Raw genomic sequence first — 24306 nt, 5'->3', positions numbered from 1 at the left:
ACCCCGGACTTTCTTCAACGGTGTTTAAAACTTAAGTACTCTGTATCCTTTTCCCATGACTCTGTCTTCCAATATGACAATTAGTGAATTTGCTCATGGGTGCTGATACAGTTATAAAAGAAGGCTGACACAATGTTTGTCTTCCATAAAAAAAATTACATCACTACTCATCTTCACAGACAGCACCCATCAGCCTTCATGGTGTGTATTTGATTTTTATCATCCCACACACAATAATTAATCAAACCTGAAGATTCACCTTAAAAATACAGGCTCTGCTTCATGTCTTCACTGCAGAAAAGCCAACCAAATAGGTTACAGGTTTCAGGCTTTTAATGCTTTAAAAATTGTAGCTGACTGGGATACAGAATGTTAGTTTACCCTGGGGCTTGAATAAATGCAAAACCACTTGCTAAGGTTGGAAAGCGCAAGCTGAGGAAGGACACTGAGTGAACACACACTGTCACTCCTTCCCAGGAGTAGTCTTTAGCCTTTCAGACCTCAAAACCATTTTCTCAGTGCACTCAGTGAATATTAATTTCATAAGGTCTGGCTCACTCTAAGCAAGGCGATAAGAAACTGATATATAAAGCAGAATGCCAATTTGCTCATTTAAATGGGAACTTATATATTCATGCTGTAAGTTATGGGAACCAGGCAAAGAGTGTATCCATCAGCTGCACGTAACAGAGGAAAAAAAATGGATTAGACCATGAGAACATTATTAATTTTTATTCAACAAGACAAGAGAGCAGTCTCATCAATGTCATCAAAGAACTATACACTTTAGCATGTTTGTTTATAGTCTTGTGGCTGCAAGATTGCTGCCACCCCAGATATCAGTACTGCATGCGAAAAATCAGAAAACAAATAGCTGGTTGCGGGAGAAGGGAGGGATGCTTTTTTCTCGTAAGACTTCGTCTTTTTGCCCAGTTAGCTTTGCAGAAGCTTCATTGGCCAGAACAGGGTTGCATGTTATCCCAGTTGTCAAGGAGGCTAGAAAAGCAAGCATCTAACTAACCCTCTAGCCACTGTTCTTTTCTTCTTTTTTGTTTTTTAATTTTTATTACATAATGGAGTGTAGTTGATTAAAAATGTGTGTTTCAGGTGTACAGCAAAGTGATTAAGTTATAAATATACATGTATCTATTCTTTTTCAAATTTGTTTCCAATTTAGGTTATTACAGAGTATTGAGGAGAGTTCCCTGTGCTGTACAGTTGGTCCTTGTTGGTTATCTGTTTTCAATATAGCAGTGTGTACATGTCAATCCCAACCTCCCTGTCTATTGTTACCAAGTCCAAGCTCATTCTACTCACCTGCAGTACACGCCGATAAATTGGAGACAAGGTGTTGGGAAAGCTGGCAGACCAAGAAGATGGCAGACTACAGGCTCAAAATAATCATCTTACCAGGGTTTGGATGCCAGTTTCTTTTATAGCGCAGAGAGGGGGAGGAGAAGAGGAAGTAAAGTAAAAAGGCCATACGATTTGCAAATATCCGCTGGAATGGCCAGCCTCCGAGAGGGGATGTGTTAATTTCTTCTTCCTTGCAGCCATCCACAGGTGGACAGGGTCTGGATGCTTCCCTGAACAAAGGGGCTTTGGTTTATCATTCAGGCAGAGGGGCAGGGTTCCCTGAGGCAGGTCATCATGTATAGACAGTATCCTTTTTGTGAACAAAAGCAAGGGGAAGCAAAGATTAAAGTAAAAGAAACAGATCCAACATGTAGTCATATTTGGTTCTTCCCTGTAACACTAACCCTCCCCCACACCTCCCCCCACCCCCTGCCGCCCGCCTCCGTAACCATAAGTTCCATTCTCTACGTCTGTGAGTCTGTTTCTGTTTTGTATTAGATTTTAGAAGTGATATCATATGATATTTGTTTCTCTGTCTGACTTACTTCACTTAGTCCGTCCATGTTCTAGCCATTGCTCTGCAGTGAGAGTTGGCCTGGAATAAGAGATTTGGAAATGGCTTTGGAGAGTGTGGCAGCCGTGACAGTGTGCCATTACCCTTCGAGAAAATTTGCTATCCAGCTTCAAGGAAGGCAGTTGGCTGGCAGCTTTTAGCCTTCTGGATCTGTCTGTCACATATTTGCTCCAAGGCCATATTTTTCCTGGGTAGCCCCCAGCCAATACTATACAAGCTAGGACTGCTAGGGTCTGGCCAGGTCTGCCCAATACAGGATTCCTCTGATCTTTGCTCCAGAACTCCCTGTTGAGTTGGTATAGACTTGTTCAAATGCGCATCACAGTCTGAAGCTCTCCCTGTCCAATCCTGCTTCCCCCACACCCCACCTCACCTTTCATGGTCATTACCGCCCAATAAACCGCATATACCCCTAACTCCATCTCAGCACCTGCTTCCTAGAGGAGCTGAACTGACAGCAAAGGGCAACATCAGCATGTTTGTTCCCTATAAGGAAATCTCCATGGAAATCAAATAATATTTGTGCTAAGAGAATACAGGAGCAGAACAAGTCTACTCTGACTAATCCATTTTCACTGTGAAGACACTCCTATTGTGAGTGCTCTCTCTTATTTCAGAAAGGACATCCATGCCCCCAGCCTACGCTGGTGAATAATGGCAAAGTTGGTCCCTGCTTCTCTGACTCCTGCTTTTCTGTTTCCACTCAGAGCATCCCTGTTCTGTTGGCTTATGCTTTCTTAGCCATGGTGATTTCAACATGGAATGCTGTAGCCAAGCCCTGTTTTCTCCACCTTGGGGCCCAGAAGACATTCTATTTTCTTTTTTGATCATATGTTTGCTTCTTTTGTTCTGCTTTAAGGGGAATTCTCCCAATATCTGCTCTCTTCCATTACGTGTGGACTTCACAATTTCAGTTGTCAGGAAGGAGTGTTGCTGCCACTCCCTTTTAATTCATATGTAGTCCTGCTGTAGGCCTTTCAAATAGCATTAGTTCCAGAGCACCAGTTCCTCTGAGGAAGTAGCTTCATCTGTTTATTTGTTCATTCTTTTTTTTTTTTTTTTTTTTTGCCTCACCACACATGGACTCTTAGTTCCCCAACCGGGGATTAAACCCAGGGCCCCAGCAGTGAGAGCGCCAAGTCCTAACCACTGGACCACCAGGGAATTCCCTCAACTTTCATTTCTTAAGCAGCTACTATGTGACAGGCACTCTTGTAGGTGCTGGCCTTACAACAATAAAGAAGGCACAGGAACTCTCCCAAGAAGCTCATGGAAGCTGTTTCTAAGTTAAACAAAGCTAGGGAGAAAAATCAAAAGATGTGACGTTTAAGCCAAGGGAAGAGTGACTCGCTCATCAGAGCTTTTCTACAACATAAATATTTCAAGCGTTCCAGCCTCTATGAGACACAGCTTCAGAGCTTTTCAGACTGGCCAGTCCTCTCCACACACTGAATGTGAAATATGGATGTGGTTTATTTCCTGCGGGTCTATGCGGCTCACCAGTGTCTAGCACCACCCTCACATCCCCTCTACTCAGAGCTGCCTGCCTGAGACGGCTTCTCTCTCACCAGAGCTTGAAAAATTATGGAGCTGCCCAAATGGTACCTACTTCTGCACCAGGCCCACCTGCAGCACATCCCCAAGGATGTCTGTGTTAAGGTCTTTATCCCAGCCTCGGTTTCAGGTGGTGTCTGTGCTGAACGTGCCGGCCCCATTTATGAATGCTTTTCATTCCATTTCCCACCAGAGTTTGTTGCAATGCAAATAGAAGTGATTGTTCTTTTTCCTCTTGAGAGCAAGGAAGAAAAGAGAACTTCAAACAAGCTAGAGGAGAAAGATAACCTGGCCTGAAAGAGTTAAACAGTCTTGGTTATTCTTTAGCTGTTCCTACTAACAAACAGTTGTAGCTGGACTTGTCCCTCACAAAGCTGATTACTCTCTGGCTCCGTACGAACTACAACTTGCACCTGGCATTTCTTCTCCCCCTGCACTCCCTTGTAGCGCTCTTCATTTCAGAAAGAAGGTCACGGGCCAATAACTTCAGGGACACCAGACCCAGTTGCTGTGCTGCCTGATGCCAGCTTCGGCCATAATTTTGCAGAAGAAAAGAACGCAAGATCCTCACCTCCTGGACTCTTATCATTTACCTGGACTGAGAGCCCCATATATAAAATCTTCCCCAACTCCTGAGGAGAGGGGAAGTTCTTGAGGCGCTAGCCTGCTGTGTCTTCCCTTCTGCCTGGCAGAAAAATAAAGCCATCTCTCTCTTCCTCCAAAATCTCTGTCTCCATATTTCTATTTGGCCTCGGTGCACAGAGTAGCCGTTATTACGGCAACAAGTTGTTTATGGTCATTTATCAGTTCTATCCCTCGAAGTGAAAATGAACAGAGATCAAGATAAACTGGACTGGGTGTAATCCAGAGCTTAAAACAGACTTGACCAGATCACAGACTGGAGGTAATCTTTCAAAAAGATGGCGACCAAAAGTAATGACAGTCCTCTCACCTAGGATTTAAGAAACTCTTTCCTAGAGGACAAAAGTCTTGAGTTGCTTTAAGCATTTTCTTCTTAATTTGAGAATGACGAAGCTACGCTGGGCCTCCGGAAGTCACCAAGCCCCATCCCCTCACTTTATAAGGAGGAGAGTCAGCTCCAGAACAGCAGAGTAACTAGCTTAGGCCAGACAGCTGTCAACAATCTGGGGCTAAAACCCATGATTCCTCACTCCCAGTCTAGGCTCTTTCCAACAGCTGGCCCACACTGAACCTGCCTCCTTCCTCCCCTTCCATATTTTAATCTCCTTTCTTTCATCCATCATCATCTGTAGCTTCCTTTCCTTCCCTCTTGCTTCTCTCGCCACAAGATTTTATTTCTTAGTCCTGTGTTTTTCCCTCTTCCTGAACCCTTTGTTTTTTCTGCTTTTGCTATCAGTAAAGGAAGAAAGCCAATATGTTTCTATCTCTGTATCTTCCACATTTAGTCCTTAAAAAAAAAGCTGGATGTATATATGGAAATTCTCAACTAGCTTCCAAAGTACAATTCTGTGAATATACTATAAAGTCAACTGGAAAACTAATACTACCGAATTCTCGAAATTTAGTACAAAAGCACTTCTGGGATGGCAATATAGGTTTTGAAATGATTGCATAGGGGCCCTCAAGACTTCAAGAAAAGATATAAAGTCTCTTCAGGGGAATTATAGTCTTCTGTAATATAATCAGATCAAAATGTAATAGATGATATTAGCTCTCTGTAGTAGCCATGGGAATGAATGACTGAAGAAAGTGAGAAACAAACACACAACAAAGACAACCAAGCCCATCAGATTAACGGCAGAGGGCTGCTTCAGGGCGGCCAGTGATGATAGTCCATCGGCCCTGGATGGGAAGATGTTCGGAATCAAACCCACCGTTTGGTCTCAAATCATGCTCTCCAAGCATGGACCTTCTGATTGCATCTGGTTTCCTAGGTGCTCTGCTAGCAGGAAGGGCATGTTTTGATGGCAGGCGTTAACATCCTAGACCCGAGGGAAATCCTCTAACACAAATTGACTAGTTGGTGCCCCCATTTCCTTTCTCTAACGGCCGTTTTACTCCATGTGTTCGACTCTCGCTCTAGGCCTGCAGAGCTGCCATCCCGATCTTGAACTCTAATGACCCCATGAAAGTGCTGTCACCATGAGCTCTGCCCTAAAGTCCAGCCGGCTTCCCACTTGAGCAGTCCAGGACCCTCTCTAGCTTCTGTGGGTTGATAAAATAACAAACATCCTACTGAGAATAATTGCGTGGATTTGACTATTGTTGGTTAGTTGCCCTTCAAGAGTGGGCAACCTTGTCGATTTCAGCAGGCCAGGAGTTATGGGTACTGAGGATCGGTGGAAATGGATAATTAAGGCTGCTTCCCTCTGTGCCATCTGTTTTCATGTTCTTCTAATAGCATCGAGAAAGGAAAGGAAAGTGGTCCTGAGAACCTGCGGGGCTTGGCCCTGAATAAGCAAACACACAGTCCTCTCTGCAACCCAGACAAAGGAGAAGCACTTCTCACAGGCCCATTTTGTTTGTTGCTTGAGCAGCCCTCTCTCTTCCCGGAATTCAGAGTCCTGGAAACTGCATAAAAGAATTGTCATTGAGCCTCAAACGGGGCTCCAGCCCTAAGTCCAGGCGACAGCTGTTAGGCAGCTGCACCATTGTGCCCTAAAGCTGCTTAGTTTAAGATGCGAAGGGAAAAGCGACTAGCTCTCTGAAGCTATGTGGAAAACACCAACCCCTGTGACAACAGCTGGCAGATAATGTATATCTTGAAGACATTTGTGGCATGAGAATGGACACATAATGGATGACCTTTAGAGTGTATTTTAGGGGCTTTTTTTCCCATAAAATTACGCACTCAAATCTTTTCAGTTTAAGAAAAATTAATAAGAAGAAAAAAAAGAGAAAGGGAAGAACCCTGGCAACTGGTACAACACAGGCACAAAGGCAGGTAAAATGGGACTGCCTATCATTCCTCACCTCCTTCCCCACCCAGATGCTCCACCTGAAAATAGCATGAAAGCCTTCCCTGGAGCAACCAAGATAAATGTGTGCTCCTGGAGCCAAGCCCCAAGTTCAAGCACAGCACCACTTCTGAGACTTGGCAGCTTGTCTAGCCTTTGATTGCCTTTCCTTCATGGGACACGTCAACCTTGCTCCTCTTTAATGTACAAGACGGGGCAAGAACTGGTGCCAGGGAGGTATAGCTGCAGGCAGGGCTTTCTCCATCACTGCGCAGGGAGGATTTTGCCTGCCCAGGCCCAGGGGGAGCAGCTGAAGTTGCTTGCCTGCCACATCCTATGAAAAGACGTTCAGTATTCTGGTGGCTGAGCATGCGTGATGACCAAGGGCGGACAAGCTGAGACCTGGCACCCAGCAGAAGGCAGGCAACAGGCTACTTTCTGATCCCAGATTTGGCTGTGTATGCCCCCCATCCCTTTAAGTGACACCTTTCTCTGAGTCCTTTAGGAATTTAATGATCCTGTTCACTTTTCTAAGCTGTAGCCACCCCCACCCCACATCAAAATCCTCCGGCACAGAAGTAAAGAAACTGTCACTGAAGTGTGTTATTGATGGGAGTGTAAACCCACATAACTTTTCAGGGGAGCAGGTCACCAATGTACAAATTTTAAATATGTGTTCCCTTAGAATAGACCCAGGAATTTCACTTCTAGAAAGTACCCTAAAGAAATTACTGCATGGGTAAGCAGAAATGTATGTTCAAGAATATTTATTGCTGCTCCAATTAAAAATACTGAACAATTGGAAACAATGTAAATATCCATTAGAAGGGGAGCAAATTGTCACATGAGCATAAAATGAAACCCTCTGCAGCCATTAAAAGTAAGAAAGAAAGTAGATCTGTATTCATTGATGCTGACATATGCCTCAATATACTGAGAAAAGTGGGTTGTAGGAGAGTATATAGTGTAGGATCCCACCTATGCAAAAAAAAAAATAAAGTTTATGTTTATACTCATATAAAAAGAATGAAGTGAAAAATATCATTGTGCTGACGGCAGGATCTCTGAGGGGCAGCATTGAAGGCACTATCCACTTTCTCTATGCTGTTTACATTTTTAGAGAGAGATGTACAAACAGAAAAAATATTTTGATGTGTTTTTCAAAACCTCTCAGGAAAATATATGCAATGCTTTCATACTGACAACAACTCACAATTGTAAAGAGCTTTGCAGTTTACAGAATACCTTTTTTTTTCTCCATTAACTTGTGCAGTTCTCAAAGCGCTGGGAGGTAGGACTTAGCATTGTCAATGATAAGCAAAGCTGGGCCTTAGCAAAAGCTGTGAAAACAGACTCCAGGAGGAGAAAGAGCTGAGGGCCCACCATTTGGAACAGAGGCGACAGGAGGTTTTAAAGGAAGAAGGAGGATGAAGGGAGGGGAAGCAAGTGGAGGCTCAATGGAAAATGATGATGTGTTGGTGAGTGTAATGTGATTAGGGCAGCTGGGTCTGCTATCTGGAAGCTATGGAAGTTAGGATTCTACCTTCCCACAGAGACTGGAAGACAGAGGCCCAATCCTTCCTGATGATTACATGTCAAAGGAATGGCTTTCAGATCCTTTAGGAAGATCCTCCTGAGTTGTAGGAGATACACATCTCAAAGGAACAGAAAAAGGATTCACAGCTGTCAACCCTTTATAGTAAAGGCCTTAGGAAAGGGAGGTCAGGTGTTGGCTAGAACAAAACAGTACATTCTTTAGAGACAGCCCTGAGCTTTTCCAGAGAGAAACTCTAAAGGCAGCAGGGTTGTCCCAGGAATGTGGCCTTCGACTGTGAGAAGCCAGTTAAAGCTTGGCCAATGGAGTGCTCCTGCCAAGAGTTTTTGCAGTTCTAGGTGTCTCCTCTTTCTGTATGAAAAAAGTAGTTCTCAGAGAAGTTATGGCCCCTTGGATATGCACTCCCTTCCAGAAAGAAACTGCCATTCCTCTGCAAGGCTGGCCTCCAGCTACAGCCCCTGCAGGAAGCCCGTCAGCATTTGAGCTGGAGCCACACTCTTCTTGAACACGCCTCAGTCAGTGACTGAGCACTGAGGCTGCTAGACCTGGCCATTTCCACCCAACACGGGGCTCCTTTAATGAGCAACTTGTGTTCCCAAGGCCCAGGTTGGCTAAGTCTTGTCAGATTTGATCACACTTCCAGGTTCTCCCTGCCCAACCCTTCTTCCTTCCTCCCCGTTTCTTTCACATCCCCCAATGCCACCACTGCATTTCTGAATTCATCTCAGAATCTACTTCCCGGGGTCCCAAAATAATCACACGTGGCGTGTCCAATACCACACTCACAGCAAGTAAATAGGTGCTCAAACCCTGACTCAAACCATAGTTTCTGAATCCCATTAAGGTGAAAACCCTATTGGAGATATTTGCATTTTAACCATATTCAAAATCTTTAGCTAAAGGAAAGACTTTCTAAAAGTGGGACTGATATAATGAGCTAGAGGGAAACAGGGATGTGAGTGGCACTGGAAAAACGATGGACCATGAGGGCCATCACACCAAATGGTCTTTTAGTTCCATCCAGAAGATTAAAGAACCCATGCAGAGGCAACACCAGGATGCTAGTACCATGCCTTGTACATATTTCAATTACTGTGTTTCACACATTGCATGGTAACTGGTATGTCTCCCTCTCCCTTTAGAGGATGAGCTTCTCAGTGGTATGACCTGTGCTTTGATTCTATTTTGCATCCTCATTGCCTAGGACAAAACTCAGTACATCATATTAGCTCAATAATAGTTGAGTAAATAATTGAGTCTTAGCAGGGATGTGAGAGGGTAGCGACAAAAGTAGGGTAATAATTATAGCCAATATTTACATAAGTGCATATTAGGCACTGTTCAAATTTTTTATCACATATCATCATATCATTCAATCCACACGGTAACCCCACGAGGCAGTGTTGCAAGTGGTGGTGTCCAGGAAGCAGACACTGAGACCAAATTTAAGGTGCAGGATGTTCACTGGGAAACACTGCTGTGATCAGCATCCATGGCAGGGGCGGGGCAGGGGGCGGGCGGTCATGGGGAGGAGGAAGAGAGAAGGTTGGGTGGAGGGAATTAACCCACAACACAGACCCAACAGCAGCCTCAGCCAACCCCACTGGGAGCTCTGGGACCAAAGTGATCCCTCTGAGTTGTCCTGTGTTGAACCAAAGTGACCAAGCCTTTATATGTCCTCCCACCACAATCTGTCATTAGATGAGGGCCCTCCTTGGCAGGTCATGACCCTGGGGGAGGCTGCTCTCTGGGTCACGTTTCCAAGGGGGCCGTCAGCAGAAGGCTGTGTGCCGAAAGCACTCCCAACAGCTGGGGCATCTAGGCAGCACATTTCTGTGTCTATCACAGATCCATCCATTATCGACCCCTTCATACAGATGAAGAAACTGAGGCACAAATACTTTAGTTAACAGGTCAGATAGTAAGTGGTCAAACCAGGATCAAACTCTGATAGTCCAGTGGGAGCCTGGGTTGCTGTTCACTACAGCTGACTCTTTTTTTTTTTTTGGGGGGGGGTACACCAGTTTCAATCATCTGTTTTTATACACATATCCCTGTATTCCCTCCCTTCCTTGACTCCTCCCCCCTCGCGTCCCCCCAGCTGACTCTTGATTGAGGTGCACGTAATTGTAGCAGTGTGTCACGGCCCCCCACACACCCTAATAATGATTTGAAATCCTAACTTCAGAGAGGGTGACTTCATCCTTGCATGCGTGGAGGCTCACCTTTATGAACTATGAATTGCTGCAATCAGGAATGGAAAAGACACTGCTGGGTGTGATACACGTAGAAACGTGTTGGCACTTGTTCTTACCCAGCATCACACTAGGCACCTTGAAGGGCATAAAGGTTCACGAGAAGCTCAGAGTTTAGGCAAGAGGATAAACCACAGACACATGCAATAATTATTGGAAAAAAATCCCAGAACAGTAAATGAGTAAGTGGGAGATGATTGCTATGTTGGATAAAGGTAAAACAGGCAAAGCGGAAGCAAACCTTTAACAAGACAGTCCTCTATTGTTACACTGTCACACCCCATCTAACACTGAATGACTGTGGGCCTTGGAACCCAAGTTAATAATAAAGTATAAAGTATAACCTAAGTGTAGAAGGAACTTGATGTACGAGGGTTGGGAGGGGCCCACAAACCTGAGTGCAAAGGAGTTTCCAGCTTTTGATGAGGCCTCATTTTCTCTGCCACTACACTGCCTTAAATTTTGCATTATCCTGTGTGGCTCCTGGGTGATTAAAGACATTTTCATTGTAAATCTTAGCCACTTTTCCTTTATATGGGTGAGAGCACTTAAAAACTGAACAACAGGAGAATACTGTGGTTTACTTTACTTGTACTATGAGTAGGATTTTCTTCATAAGAACTTTTATTTTTTATCATTTCATTCATCCAACAACTGTTTAAGGAGTACCATCAAGGTTGGGGTAGCAGTTTAGCACGTGGTTAAGAGCACAGGGTTTGGCACAGACTTGGTTTGAGTTACGAGCCTGCCACTTACCAGATCTGTGTCAAAGTACTTCTCTATTCCTCAGTTTCTTCATATGATATATGGGACTAAAGCAGTACTTGTCTAGTAGCATCATGCGAAGGACTAAAAAATTCATATAAGGTACCTGAAACATAGTAAGTGAACAGTGAAGTTATTTTTTAACTAGTAACAGCCAGAGTAGGAGCAGTTTGGCCCAGATACTATGCTGAGTGCTGGAGATTCAACAACAGCAAGAAAGACAAACATTCCCTGCCTTCCCAGGTCAAACAGGTAAGGTAAGCAGACAAGCAAGGTATTAACTGCTAGGATAAGAAAAATATAGACTTTTATGGAAACAGGTAGCACTGACATGGAGAGGGAAGTAAGAGGGTAAGTTCCAGAAAGATTTCTTGGAAGAAAACACATCATCACAACCTTTAAAAATCATATTTGCTGTAAAGTATTTGATCCTGGGCTAGAATGTAAGTTGCATGAGGGTAGGGACATTGTGCGTTGTGTTGGCTTTGTATATCAAGCCCGCTGTATGGTGCCTGTCACATAAGAGGCATTCACACAGCTGGTGGTGAATGAGAGAATGAAGGAACTCCTAAGGTGATAAGTAGGAGTCTTCCAGATGAGGATGACAGGAAAGGTGTTCTAGGCAGATGAAAGGGTGTGTGTAGAGTCACGGGAGGGAGTGAAAGCATGGTCAGTGGGGGGAGCTGAAAGGCAACAAGGCTGGAAAGAGGGTGGATGTGGATGCCATGAGAGATGAAGCTGAGAAGGGGCCAAATGAAGTAGGGTCCTGGAAGCTGTGCTAAGGTGTCTGAACCTGATACTCAGGAGCAATGGGAAACCAATAAGGATTTTAATCAAAGAAAGGATATAATCAGTACGTGCTTTTTAGAGTTCATCCTTTATTCTGTCAATACACTAGTAACTCAAATCCATTTGAAGGATAAAAATGGACACTACATATAAGCATCATCAGGAAAAAAAAGTCATCTGTAATCTCACCACTCAGAGATAACCACCATTTGACTATACATAACAAGCAACCTGTCACGGTTATCTACTACTGTGTAACAAACCACCCCAAAACCTAGTGACCTAAAATAATGATTTATTATTTTTCAAGAGTCTGGGGGTTAATTGGGATCGATTGGGCGGTTCCTCCACTCCATGTGGCTTAGCTGAAGACCCTCATGCAAGCTGCGTTCAGCTGGGAGCTCAGCCGAGGCTGGAACATCCAAGATGGCCTCTCACCCCCAACAGCCTCTCTCTGCGTGGGCTCTCGACTTTCAGGAACCCAACCTGCTTCTTTGCAGCATGGTGGCTGGTTTCCAAGAGGGATAAAAGGGAAGCTGTTGAAGCCTAGGCTTGGACACGCACTGCGCTTCTTCCACTGCACATTAGCAAGCAAAGCCAGGCACAGGGCCAGCTGAAATTCAAGGGGAATGGAATCCACCTCTTGAGGTAAGAGGAGCATGTGTGCACAGGGATGAGAGGACTCATAAGCGACTGGGAAACTACCACACAATCCGATTTGCTCATCACAGAGTCAGCAAGGTTGTTGACCATTTCTGGTACAAATAATTAGAAAAACTCCGGTCAAGAGACAAAGGCAAATTACATGGTGTTCGGCCATATAAGAATCCGGTAAGTGGGTTGCTTGAATAAGCCAACACTTGGCACGCATGCAAGGGAAGGTGGGAGGCAGTGGGGAACATCATATTAGAACCCAGTGTGCAGTGAAAGAAATTGAAGGAAAAAGGCAGATCCTAGACCAAGAAAATGGTTAAAATTGTTGTATTCTGGAACCAATGCCTCTACACTTAACCTGAGTATTAACTTCGAGCATAACAGGTGAATGAAACACATTATTTGTCCAATCTCGCTTCCTGAAGGTCAGATGGGTGCGGACCAGCAGATCAGGGACAGCGGTACTCCAGCATCCACAGTGGCAGAGGCAGCAAAAAGTGCACACCACATCCTAGGAAATGACAGAATCGAAACCTGAAAAGCCAAATCTCTTGCCAAATCAAGGAGCAAGTATGAGACCAAAATGGCAGCCTTCTCCTCACCTCTGCTGTGAATGGGGCAGCAGGCTTGATTCTCAATTTCATTCATCACAATTATGGGAAAGCCACCTGGTTGAAAGGCCCAAGGGCATAACCAGGCTCCCGGACTTGTCTGTGAGTCTACTTATGATGCCTAAAGAGAAAGGACAGTGCCTCTCAAGTCCCACCTGTCTTGCTCATCCCCACTGCCATCACCTTAGTTCAGTCCTTCATCACTTCTTGGATGTTTGCAGGACTCTTGAGTGGTCTCCCCACTGCATTATTCATCTCTACCTGCTTCCACTCCATCTTCCACATAGCTTCCAGTTACCTTTTTTTTAAATATACATTTTACAGCTCTAGGAAATAGCAAGGAAAAAAAAAAAAGGCCAGAGAAAGGTGCTACATTCCGATTAGGAAGAGACTTGTATGTCACGATATAGACTTTATCCTGATTGAGAGGTACCTACTGAACAATTTTTCAGGAGAGACATAATCAAATTTGTGTATTTTAAGAAGATTTGAGTAATTTAAAAAGATATCCAGGCAGCAAGGGGATCAGAAGAGTAAGTGTGGAGACTGAAAGATCATTAGGATATTGTAGTAACCCTGCTGATAGACTACAGGTCTGAGCCAAGCCAGTGGCAGAAAAGTGGAGACAGACTAGATACACAGGATAAATGATAAATGGTGACCTCCAGGCCAGAGGCAACAGGCAAGAGGAAACGAGGATATCACCTAAGTTTCCAGCTTGAGTAGGTGGAATACCTACTCACCAAAATAGACACACAGGAAGGGAAGGTTTTGGTGTAACCAGAAACTTCCACGTGGGATGATCAGTTGTGAACAAACGTTGGGAGCTCGGGAAAAGGGTCTAAATATATTGAAAACCAGAAAGGAGAACAGATGAAGTCACGTGTGCACAGATTCACACAGAAAGACCATCTAGTAAAGGTAATGAAACCCTAGAGAAACTGAAGAGGGTCCAAGACTTGGAATGCCACAAATAACTTTTACATCTCAAAGGATCAAAATCTGAAAGCAGAATATATTGTCTACTATTTGCCAAAATTACTTAGTAAGAGAGGGAGGGTCATTCAAGCAAAGATTCTCCGCTAGGAGGATCGGAAAATGTGTCCCTATCTCTAGGGAAGAGGTATTACGTGAAAACCATATTCAGTATATATCATTTTCTAACCAATTAGAGAAAACAAAGGTCTACAAAACCAAACTACATAGGGAACCCATACACACACACACACACACACATACACAGGGCCACCACTTGCAAACCAAGCCCAAAGCTTGGGAAAAAACATTCAAAGAGCTAGAGGCTGGCAGCAATCAAAGCTAACTCCCCTAGTGCTTATTCACCAAGAGACCTTCTGAAGAGAATTTGGCTTTCTGCAGAGAGAGAGACTGTACTAACCTGCCAACATAAGTTTTCTGGCCTACTTTATACCCTTTGGCTTTCACTATAAACTAACAGGCATTCTGGTTAATATGTCACCCTTTTGTTTAATATGAGTCCACCCCAGAGAGAGGTCAGCTCTCCAGTGACAGATTCACTTTCAGTATCTCCAAGGCTCAGGATCAAACTGCGGTAAGGAAATACTACCTGGAGGACTTCTGGTAACCAGAGACAGACAGGGCTTATCCTGGAGGCACTCCAGCCTCACTTCAAGCCTCCCCACTGAAATACAGCAAGCACTTTTTCACCAAAGAGTTAAAAATTAATATGTGACTGGCAAACGAGTACAATTCATTAATATTTTTATTTTGAGTCATAATCTATTATTACTTCAAAAAGATTCACTTCAAAAAACATCCAAGGGATGTCGACTTACCAGTAAAAATGTAAGTCATCACTGTATGATTTATAATACAGAATACACAATAAGTTATATTTACATGCAATGACTAGACTATCACACATGGTAAAAAAATACAGTATTTTTATGTACATTTTTAAAGATTTACATTTTCACATACAGTTTATAAAGTTTAAAAAAATTCTCTGTACAAAATCTCATGTGTACAGAGTTTATAAATCCCTATTCTTATGGCTGTACCACCACACAGATACGCTTAAAACTATAATACTACAAACACTTAGGTTTTATTTTTACACTTCATATTCAGTCTTGGCACCCATACACAATACCATTATTTTTGAAATGTGAATTACAAAGCAAATAAAATGTAATCATGCAGACTTTAATAAAAGAAAATGAGACAAAATGTTCTACTAGATCAACATTTATCCATTCCATAGTTACCTAGTTCTGTTCAACTTGCTGCACTGCTCTCATACAGGTACATGCAAAACTAGCAGATTATGGATTGTTTTAAAAACATTAAAATAATACTATAGTCTGACGATACTTAGGCATTAGGAATGCAACTATCCAACAAACCTAGTCTGTTGCTTATTTCTGTTTTGGCAGAAACCTCAAATAAATATTACATACTGAAATTCACAGAAATGTCAATACCATAATTCCTAATTTTCTAGAGTCTGCATCAGATAGAACATTGATCATTTAAAAAAACAAAAACAAGAAAACAAAAAAAAGTTTTTGACATTTCAGAGTATATTCTCTGCTCTGAGAATGGGGGGGAGAGAGATCTAGGATAAAGCATTAAAGGATTATCCACTGCCCCTGCTAGGGAAGCACTTGCACACTCCCAATCTGTTCAATAAAGACACCTGAAGGCTTTATAAAAAGTTGAAGCTACACTATTCATCTTTAAAAATCTTCTTGAAAAGTAATAAATTGAAGGTCTCAGCACCTTCCCTCCCCCCCCAAGTAGCTAAAGATCAAGGACAAAAATAAAGTGCCAATGTCTAAAGTATTGTTAATTGTTTAAGAGGCACTAACCCATTCGATGGCTTAGGATTAAATATGAAAATAGGCCAGATCTGATCTGAATAATAAATAGAAGGTAGGTATTTCAGAGTCTATGCAATTCCTGCCTAGGTGGGGGCTGGACCAGAAAACTACCTACTCCCCCATTTATTGCTTTGAAACCTGTACACACACTTTAAACTCGGACCCGCAACAATGAGATTTCTAAGATGGAAAGCACAGTGTCTGCGCCACTTTGAAACTGAAGAAGAAAGTGCACTCCTGATCACCGTGAGGGGAGCCGCTGAGGCTCTCTTCTCCACAGCTCATATCTTCACAAGAGTCCTCACTAAAAGGAAAAAGAGCCAGAGTGAAGAGGATCCCAACGTTTAAAACGCACTTACACGTTGTACAGGCAAAATTAAACTGCCGAACAAGCAACTCTAGTCTCAGGATTCTTAAATTCAACATTTAAGCTTTACAGAGACAGAATTTAACTTAGAAGGACTTCCTAAAGTGAAGTCTATCGTACTCTTCTTAGAAAATACAGCTTTGTTTAAGGGGTTTAAACAAATTACCACTTGCCAAACAATTATTCTTGTACCAAGTAATAACACTGTCAACAACCAACAGTAGAATTCTAAGTATTTTAAATCCAATAAATGCAGACTAATGACAAAGATCTCCTATCACATAGCTCTGATGTCCTTCTTGCATCAATAATTGCACCACTGAACTTCTCAAATATCAAATCAAGAAACCAACAAGCTATGAAAATAGAACTTCTGGTCTCTTCTCCCTACAGCATAAAACAGTCAAATTTCATAAAATTAAATAATTCATTTTACTAACAAAAATAAACTCTGAATAAGACAACAGCATTTGACAAAACTAAAAATATCTACAGAACTCTGCCACATCAGTGGTGGGAGTTCCCTTTACTACCCAGTCATTTAACCCGCAGCCTTTTCCCATAGGACCATTTTGGAAATTCATATTAATGTTAACAAGCCCAGAATACTGTCTGTTTTTTTTAACTAAACTGTGTTTCAAAGAGTAACGGAGATGGGAAACAACCAGTTTTTTCCAATGGGAGGAGTGAAATAAGTCAGAGGACAACAAATACTATATGATCTCACTTATATGTGACATCTGAAAACAAAAAAAACAGAACTCATAGATGCAGAGAACAGATGGGTGGTTGCTGGGGTTGAAGGGAGGGGGTGGTAGGTGGTAGGTGGAAGTGGCCCAAAGATACACACTTCCAGTTATAAGTCCTGGGGAGGTCATGTTGTATAGGATGCTGGTTTTTGTTGTTTTTTAAAAAGGAAAAAAATGGGGAGAAGGGGTACACTTCCAAACTATTACCTATTTTAATAAAACTACTTCTGGTTAATTTTCTCACCCAAAGAAATGATGCTATTAGAGGCAGGGGCTCTGATATACAAAAATCAGTAACACTTGGTCTGGGGAAGTCTAATTAGTCAAGGAACCTGCTTACCTTTCACTTTCATCAAAACACCCCGCCTCCGGTATTGTTGGCAACTCAGGGACACTATAGTAGCTGTTGTGGAGGTTCTGGGCTGTGCGCCTTGAAACAATCCAAACCAGCTTCTTCAGATCTGGTTTGCAACATTCAGGAGAAGAGTATTCCGCCAGGCATTTAGAAACTAATTCCCTCCAGTAAACAAACTCAGAGTCATTAACCTGAAAAAAACATTGAAATGAAGAGGTTATGACAGTGGTTCCCCAAACTTGCTGCACCTTGGAATCACCCTGTGATCCTTAAAAAATACTGTGTGGCTCCCACCCCCAGATACTCTTACTTAATTGATATGTGGCGTCATCTGGGCATCAAGGTTTTTTTTAAAGCTCCCCAGGTGATTCTAACGTGCAGTCAAAATCTGGCAACCACTGCTTTAGGGGAGGAGTACCACGGGTATCAATAATTTACGTAGGATTCAGTACAGAGAATACTCTCTTTTAAGAAAACACGCTGACCTAAAAACACTGGGTCTGGTAATAAACCCATTAGCAAGTATACTCTTTGATAGTCACAATGCAAAGGAACTGAACATAACTTAGGCTTCTGTAACATATTTGCTAAAACATGCATTTATATTAAGAAACCAGATATACACGAATGGAGAAGCTGGCAGTATGAGAGAAGAGGAACTTCCCCAGAAGGGCACAGTTCCTCCACCACTGGGGAGTGCCCCAATTTATTTCACGGAATCAATTTTCACCGAAGATGTTTCCAAATAACATTCATATAAAAGGTTTAGATTTGAACTAGCAAATTCCTGAAGCTGGAAGTTATCTATCAAAACAAAATGCTTCACACTGCATGTACTTGACCACAAACAGATAATAATTCTATATCATCTTGGCCTCCATTTCCACCTAATCCAGCCACATCTTAATCCCCTGGCAACCTGGCTTCTACCACACTCTCTTGTTCTCCTGACATCACCTCCTGCGTGCCCAATGAGCTCCTTCAATTCTCGTTATACTGGGCCTCCTTCTTGAAAACCTCTTTCCAATCTGACAGTGCTTGTTACGTGTGTACTCTACCTTCCTTCACTTGGCTCCTAATGGGGAAATCGCCAACACTGAAGACCTAGAGTTTTTATTTTTTTTAAACCCAGAGTTTTAATCAACCCCTAAGCAAAGGACTCCCAAGAATTTATGGTTTCAACTACTATTTCCTCATGAGAAATTTGTAATCTCAGTCTCCAACTATAATTTATCTGGAGTTTTTATTCCAAACTGCCAAGCATCTGCTAGACATCTACCTATCTGGGAAGATATGCAAGTACCTAAAATCGTACTTCTTTGATCACAAATTAACTTCTCTCAAATTTCCCTCACTGGTATCAATATTCTCTCCACCATTAGGTCCAAATCTTGGTCATTCGTGACTCCTTGCCTCATTTCCATGCTTGGCTTCTAAAAACCACTGAGTTGGGCATCCTCATTCCTGCTTGTGACTATCGCCTAGACATTCCATCTACAAACCTACCCTAAAATGATTGCCAAACCCTCCTAGTATGCCAACCTCCTGGCTGTAAGTCTTTGCTGCCCAAACTTTCACTGTCTAAGATTCTTTTGGTACAACCAGGTTCCCAGTCATCATGCCTGTCACAGTCTACCTGCTTCTATGCTAACCAAACCCCAAAGTGTTCCCTATGTTCAGAGACACAGACCCTACAGGACTGACACAGAACAGTAAATGACAGTACACCCTGCCTTGTGTTCAGTTCCATATTTCTCCAACTAAACTATCAGTTTAACAAAAAGGACTGTGCTTCTGTTTGGTTTACACCTTTTTATGACTGAAAAACTTCTCAGGCTGGCCTGAGGGAAGGAGTTTAAAAGAAAAACATAGCTGACGTTTTTTTGGTAATGCTACTAATGGGATTATGACTCAGTCCTACAGATATAATGGGATGCCATTCGTGTATTTACTAAGCCTACTTCTTAACACGCATTTTAGAACTACGTGCATGGGGCAATGTAGACTGCTGTACTACCAACTGGCAAGACTACAGGAGGGATGTCTGAATACAGAAAGAAGCTAGGCTAAGTGACCAGCTTTCCAGCTTAATACTGTCTGGGTTGAAGCTGCATTTGGAGAACATCAACACTTAAGACACAAAAATAAATGAATAAAAGCTTAGAGCCCCATAAAGTGTTACTTAATGAGTAAGTCACCACAGAAGAAATAAAACACTAGGAAGAAACTTGCTTTAAAGAATAAATTCTTAAGACATTTACCTTGGAATGTTTTTTAACAAGCAGGAGAATTTCCAGTAATTCAATGGATTTCAAAGTTTCTACTTCCAAATTGAGAAGGCACAAAGCTAATACAGATGGCTGCAAGAAAAAAAAGTAAGAAAAATATTTTTTTAATTCAAAACAGAACCTGCGGGGGAAAAAAAAAATAGAAACTGTGAGATATATATACTTAAGAAATTGACTTACTTTTGCTTTTGAAAAGATAAGTCGGCAGCAGCAAGCTTTCAGCTGAGCTTCCAGTTTATCAAGGTTCAGTATTTCTTTCCTATACAATAAAAACAAAATACTTATTTATTAAACTTCCAAAGATTTAAACAACCTTAAGCACTTGTCATTAAAAGTCCAAGCTGAAAGTTTGGAGGGGATAAAAATATAAATTTCACTGGCATTTTAATTTTTTACTGTTACTTATAGCAATGCTAAAGTACAAAATTTTAATTTTTAATCCCACTGACCTTTCTGAAGTATGACAGAGTACTATAGTATGGTATAAGTGCAAAAAGTTTAAGGCAGTAGTAGCTTCCAATTCATAGTGCAATTTTTCTGAAATTATTTTTTCCATCCGTTTTATGTCAGAAGCAGTACATTTACATTGACTAATCCGGATTATATCATGAGTAGATGGAATATTGCATTCTTCTTCAACTATTCTAGCAGCCAGCAAAAAACAACAGACTCCAATGCAAGACAAATGTTTAGGTTTCACCTGAAAAAAAAAAAAAAAAAAGGTTTCTTCCAGCAATTGTCACTTTAATTTAGCAAAGCAGACACTTAAAAGAATATTGTAATGAGCTCCTACTCTTAAGACAGAACACAATCAAGCTGCTTCTCTGTACTTACCCTTAAACACAATTATACTTAATCGTTTTTACATTTTAAACTGTCTTAGCCTCCCTTTAAAAAACAGAAAAAGACATTTGAGCATTTAAATTACTTAAGTGCAAGTAAAAATTTTAATGCAAGTTCAAAAGCTGGGCTTTTAACAGTTACACATTATATTCCAAACTTATGAAAGTCATAATAGTGCTATCTCCCCCGAAATAAATTACGCCTTCCAACACCAAGAAAATATACTTCTTTGGATATAAAAATAACACATTCATCTTTTTATCTTATTTAAGAATCACCCCATACTTCAATGCAAACTTCCCCCAGAGGGACATTGCATCAGATGTGCAGGGTGGAGCATATGTACATGCTGCCATGGACAGATGGCTTCCCTTTTCTCCTCAGTGCCCTGAAAACTGACCCAGCAGCTGACAGCAATCCTACTGGCAGAAGTATCACCACATTTAACAGTTACTGGTAATCATTTTTTTTGTTTTTTCCTTTTGAAAAGAGTTTTATTGAGATATAAGTGACATACAATAAAGTGCATATAAAGTGTACAATTTGATATTTTTTATTAGTCATCTTTTTTATACACATTACTGTATATATAGCAATCCCAATCTCCCAGTTAACTGTTTTCTTTTTTATTGAAGTATCGTTGAATTACAATGTTGTGTTAACTACTGCTGTTACAGCCAAGTGAGTCAATTATACGTGTATATACACGTTCTTTTTCATTTTCTTTTCCATTATTGTTTACCACAGGATGTTGAATATAGTTCTTTGTGCTATACAACAGGACCTTGTTGTTTATCCATTGTATATATACCAGTTTGTATCTGCTAATCACAAACTTGCAATCCTACCTTCCCACTCCCTTCCCCTCTGGCAACCACCAGTCTATTCTGTATGTCCCTGATTCTGTTTCTGTTTCACAGATAGGTTCATTCGTGTCATATTTTAGATGCCACATATAAGTGATATGATATGAGTTGCTGGTAACTGTTAATAAGACTGTGGCTCCCTGCTTTGAAAAGATTTCTTATAAGGAAGGAAATAGGTCACCTTTAACATACTGCTATACTTCCATCTGCCATGTTTCAGGTGTTTCAAAACACCTAGGCTCAACAGAAACATAATGGGAGATGAAAATATGAAAACCTTATTTTCAGAGCTATGTGTACAGAGAACACCTAAAAAACAGTAATCTTCATTTCGTCACATTTTCAAAGAGAAGGTATGTAAGAGGTACAGCAAAGCCTAACTTAAGATACAACAATACACTTACTTTCATAGTCTCTTCATCTAGACTGAACATCACAATTCTGTACACTAAAAAATGTTTATGTATGGTGACATAATTACATTCATTTGCCAAATATTTACTGAATCCTTGTATTCTAAGCATCATGCTAGGCACCATGCTAGGCACTGAGTATAAAAAAATGAAGTTGTATTTATAAAAACAATGAAATACCTTCATAAGAGCCAAGAATCTGTCCAAAATATTGACAGCCAGGACAAAAGTTTCAGTGCAAGATCCAAAAAAGTTGGTTAAACTCCTTAAATCCTCGACTTTGGCATTTCTCAATCTTGGACATAAAGTGTTATCATTCTGCAATAAAAACCAAGAGTCAAAGCCTATGATTGTCTTAGAACTAGAATAGACAATACACACAGATTCAAATAAGGTTAATTTTTCCCCTTAATCTTCAAGACTATCACTTAACCAAAGCATTACCATTTTTCAGATACAAAATGTGCATATAACACTGCTTATTAAAAATATATATCATAAAAGACATTCAGCAATTCCATACAAAGCAAACTGTTGACACACTACCAGAAAGTTATAGCAAATATAATTCAATTCCCTTGTAATGGACATCTACAAGGTTCCTTGCTTGTTTTCTTTAAAAACAAAAAAACAAAACAAAAAAAAAACACACACTTAAGAGCCTACTACACAGAAGTATTGCATAAGCAAAGGGTATTTCCACAAATGACCTGTTCAATTCCCAGGGAATCTCCCACCCAGAAGCTGCAGGCTGGGGGTGCCACATTTGAAGCCACACTTCCCTAGATTTAGTATCACTCTCATTCTTGCTAGGAAACAAAAGCACGACCCTATATTAAGATTTATCTTAGTACTCTAGGACGTCCAACTGTGGTCTTAAGAAACTTTTCAGCCTTTAGTCTAAATTCAACCAAAAAGAAAAAGAAAAAAAAATTTTTTAAGTTATCTCCCCAAGCCGTATCAGCGACTGGAACAAGTTATCTTTCCTGGGACTTACCTCCGGGGTAGCCTCGATCAAGCTCAGCCCTTTTTCTCGAGGTTGGAATCTCTGTTCCTGTTCTAGGTAGAGGTTCAGCAATGTGAAGAGCTGAACCCCTTCATGGCCGGCCAAGTACTCTGCCCCCAAATCCTTCATCTGTAGCAAAGACACCACACACAGTTAAGAGTGTATCCTGAGGGTGGCAGGGGTGAGGAGGGAAAGCACAAAAGAGCTGGGGCCAATACCTCCAGCGAGAGGCGCCCCAGCACACCCTGGCGAGGAGCGGGTGAGGGCACCAGTCACGTCCAGCCGAACCCCGGCGCAATGCTCCCCCCTCACCACCCCGGGCCAGGGAGGTGTGGCAGGGGGAGGGGCGGCAGGGGGAGGGGCCGTGGTCACGTCCGCAGGCTAGCGCTGGGTCAGACCCGCCAGCCCCGGCCTCCCCGCCGTTTCACAAACAGGAAACTGTCCCCGGGCGGCGCTGTCCGGATGGTCAGCCCCACCTAAAGTCGTGGGGGGAGGGGTTTCTGCCCAGTGGAACGCACCGGGGCTCTGATAGCAGCGGGTCCCGCGGGCAGAGGCTTTGCACAATGCGGGGGGAGGGAAAGTCCCGCGACTGAACAAAGAACCGGAGGGAGGAGACTCCCGAGCCCCGCCCCTCCCGCGGAGCCCTGCTCCAGAAGCCCCTCTCGCTGGAGTCCAGCCCCCAAGCCGTCCCCATCCGCTTCGGCAGCGCCTCCTCCGAACAAAACCCGAGTGGCAAAGACCTCGCTCCCAGAGAGCGCTGGGGTGGCGTGGCCCACCCGATCGGGGTCTGGGGTTAGAAACCCAGCCCGCCCAGTGCCCAGACAATACCCGTCCACCCACTGATGCCCTGATTCTGCAACTGTGCGGAGGCCGGCGGCTATCGATCCGAGAAGCAGCAACCCAGAGGGCCCCAGTCGCACAATGAGGAAGGGGGCACATCAAAAGAACCTCCTTCAGCCTCCTCATCCCATCAGCATCTATCCGCCCCGGGCGCCCACTGCCCCAGGGCTGAGAGCAGGAGCGGAATCGCTCCCCAAGCCGAGGGGTGGGCACTCTGACTTCGGTCCCCGCAGTCCCGATCACGAACAAAGAAACTCCGCGATCCCGGACGGGCCCACTCACCGTGCTGGAGCCGCGCCTCCACCGGTCCGCGGCGTCACGGTCGGAAGGGGCTCGGCGTCACGGTCGGACGGGACCGGTCCGGACCTGTCTTCGGGGTCAGGGACCCGCCGCCTCAGCGGTGCCCTCGGACCGGCATCCGACCCTTCCCCCCCGCCACCGCCGCCTCGGTCTCACAGCCCCGGCTTCATCCCGTGCCCCGCGCGCCCACCCTCCGGCTGGGGCTCTACGCCGGCCCCTCTAGCCCTGCCCCACTGCGGGCTCCACCGCCGCAGAGGCCACCAGCACCGCCGAGGCCCCAGTAAACCCCTTGTTTTTGTTTTGAGTTTTAGACGCCCCCAAGGGGGCGGGGCACGTGACTCCCCGCGGAGGGATCCGTCCCTGCCG

General features: G+C 43.0%; 1 protein-coding gene across 3 annotated transcripts; it reads right to left on the bottom strand.

Annotated features, from left to right (window-relative positions):
- Nucleotides 1-751: 751 nt before the first annotated feature.
- Nucleotides 752-24061, bottom strand: CCNG2 (cyclin G2). Of its 3 annotated transcripts, none has more exons than XM_057729706.1 (8): nt 23923-24061; nt 22792-22929; nt 21975-22112; nt 20122-20372; nt 19853-19931; nt 19646-19744; nt 17370-17575; nt 752-1666 (listed from the first exon to the last, which is right to left on the bottom strand). In XM_057729706.1, exons 2-8 carry the CDS (start codon nt 22927-22929, stop codon nt 1402-1404), a joined length of 1176 nt encoding a protein of 391 aa, XP_057585689.1. In that variant the 5' UTR covers nt 23923-24061; the 3' UTR covers nt 752-1401. The 3 variants fall into 3 exon arrangements, with proteins under 3 accessions (XP_057585689.1, XP_057585693.1, XP_057585690.1); XM_057729710.1 differs by lacking the exon at nt 752-1666 and adding an exon at nt 12013-12952; XM_057729707.1 differs by lacking the exon at nt 752-1666 and adding an exon at nt 14992-16217.
- Between the last annotated feature and the right edge of the window lie 245 nt (nt 24062-24306).

Source organism: Hippopotamus amphibius, chromosome 3 (assembly GCF_030028045.1).
Source record: "Hippopotamus amphibius kiboko isolate mHipAmp2 chromosome 3, mHipAmp2.hap2, whole genome shotgun sequence".
Lineage (NCBI taxonomy): Eukaryota > Metazoa > Chordata > Mammalia > Artiodactyla > Hippopotamidae > Hippopotamus > Hippopotamus amphibius.
Note: the sequence above shows the minus strand (reverse complement) of the source record. Positions and strands in the feature narration are given on the sequence as shown.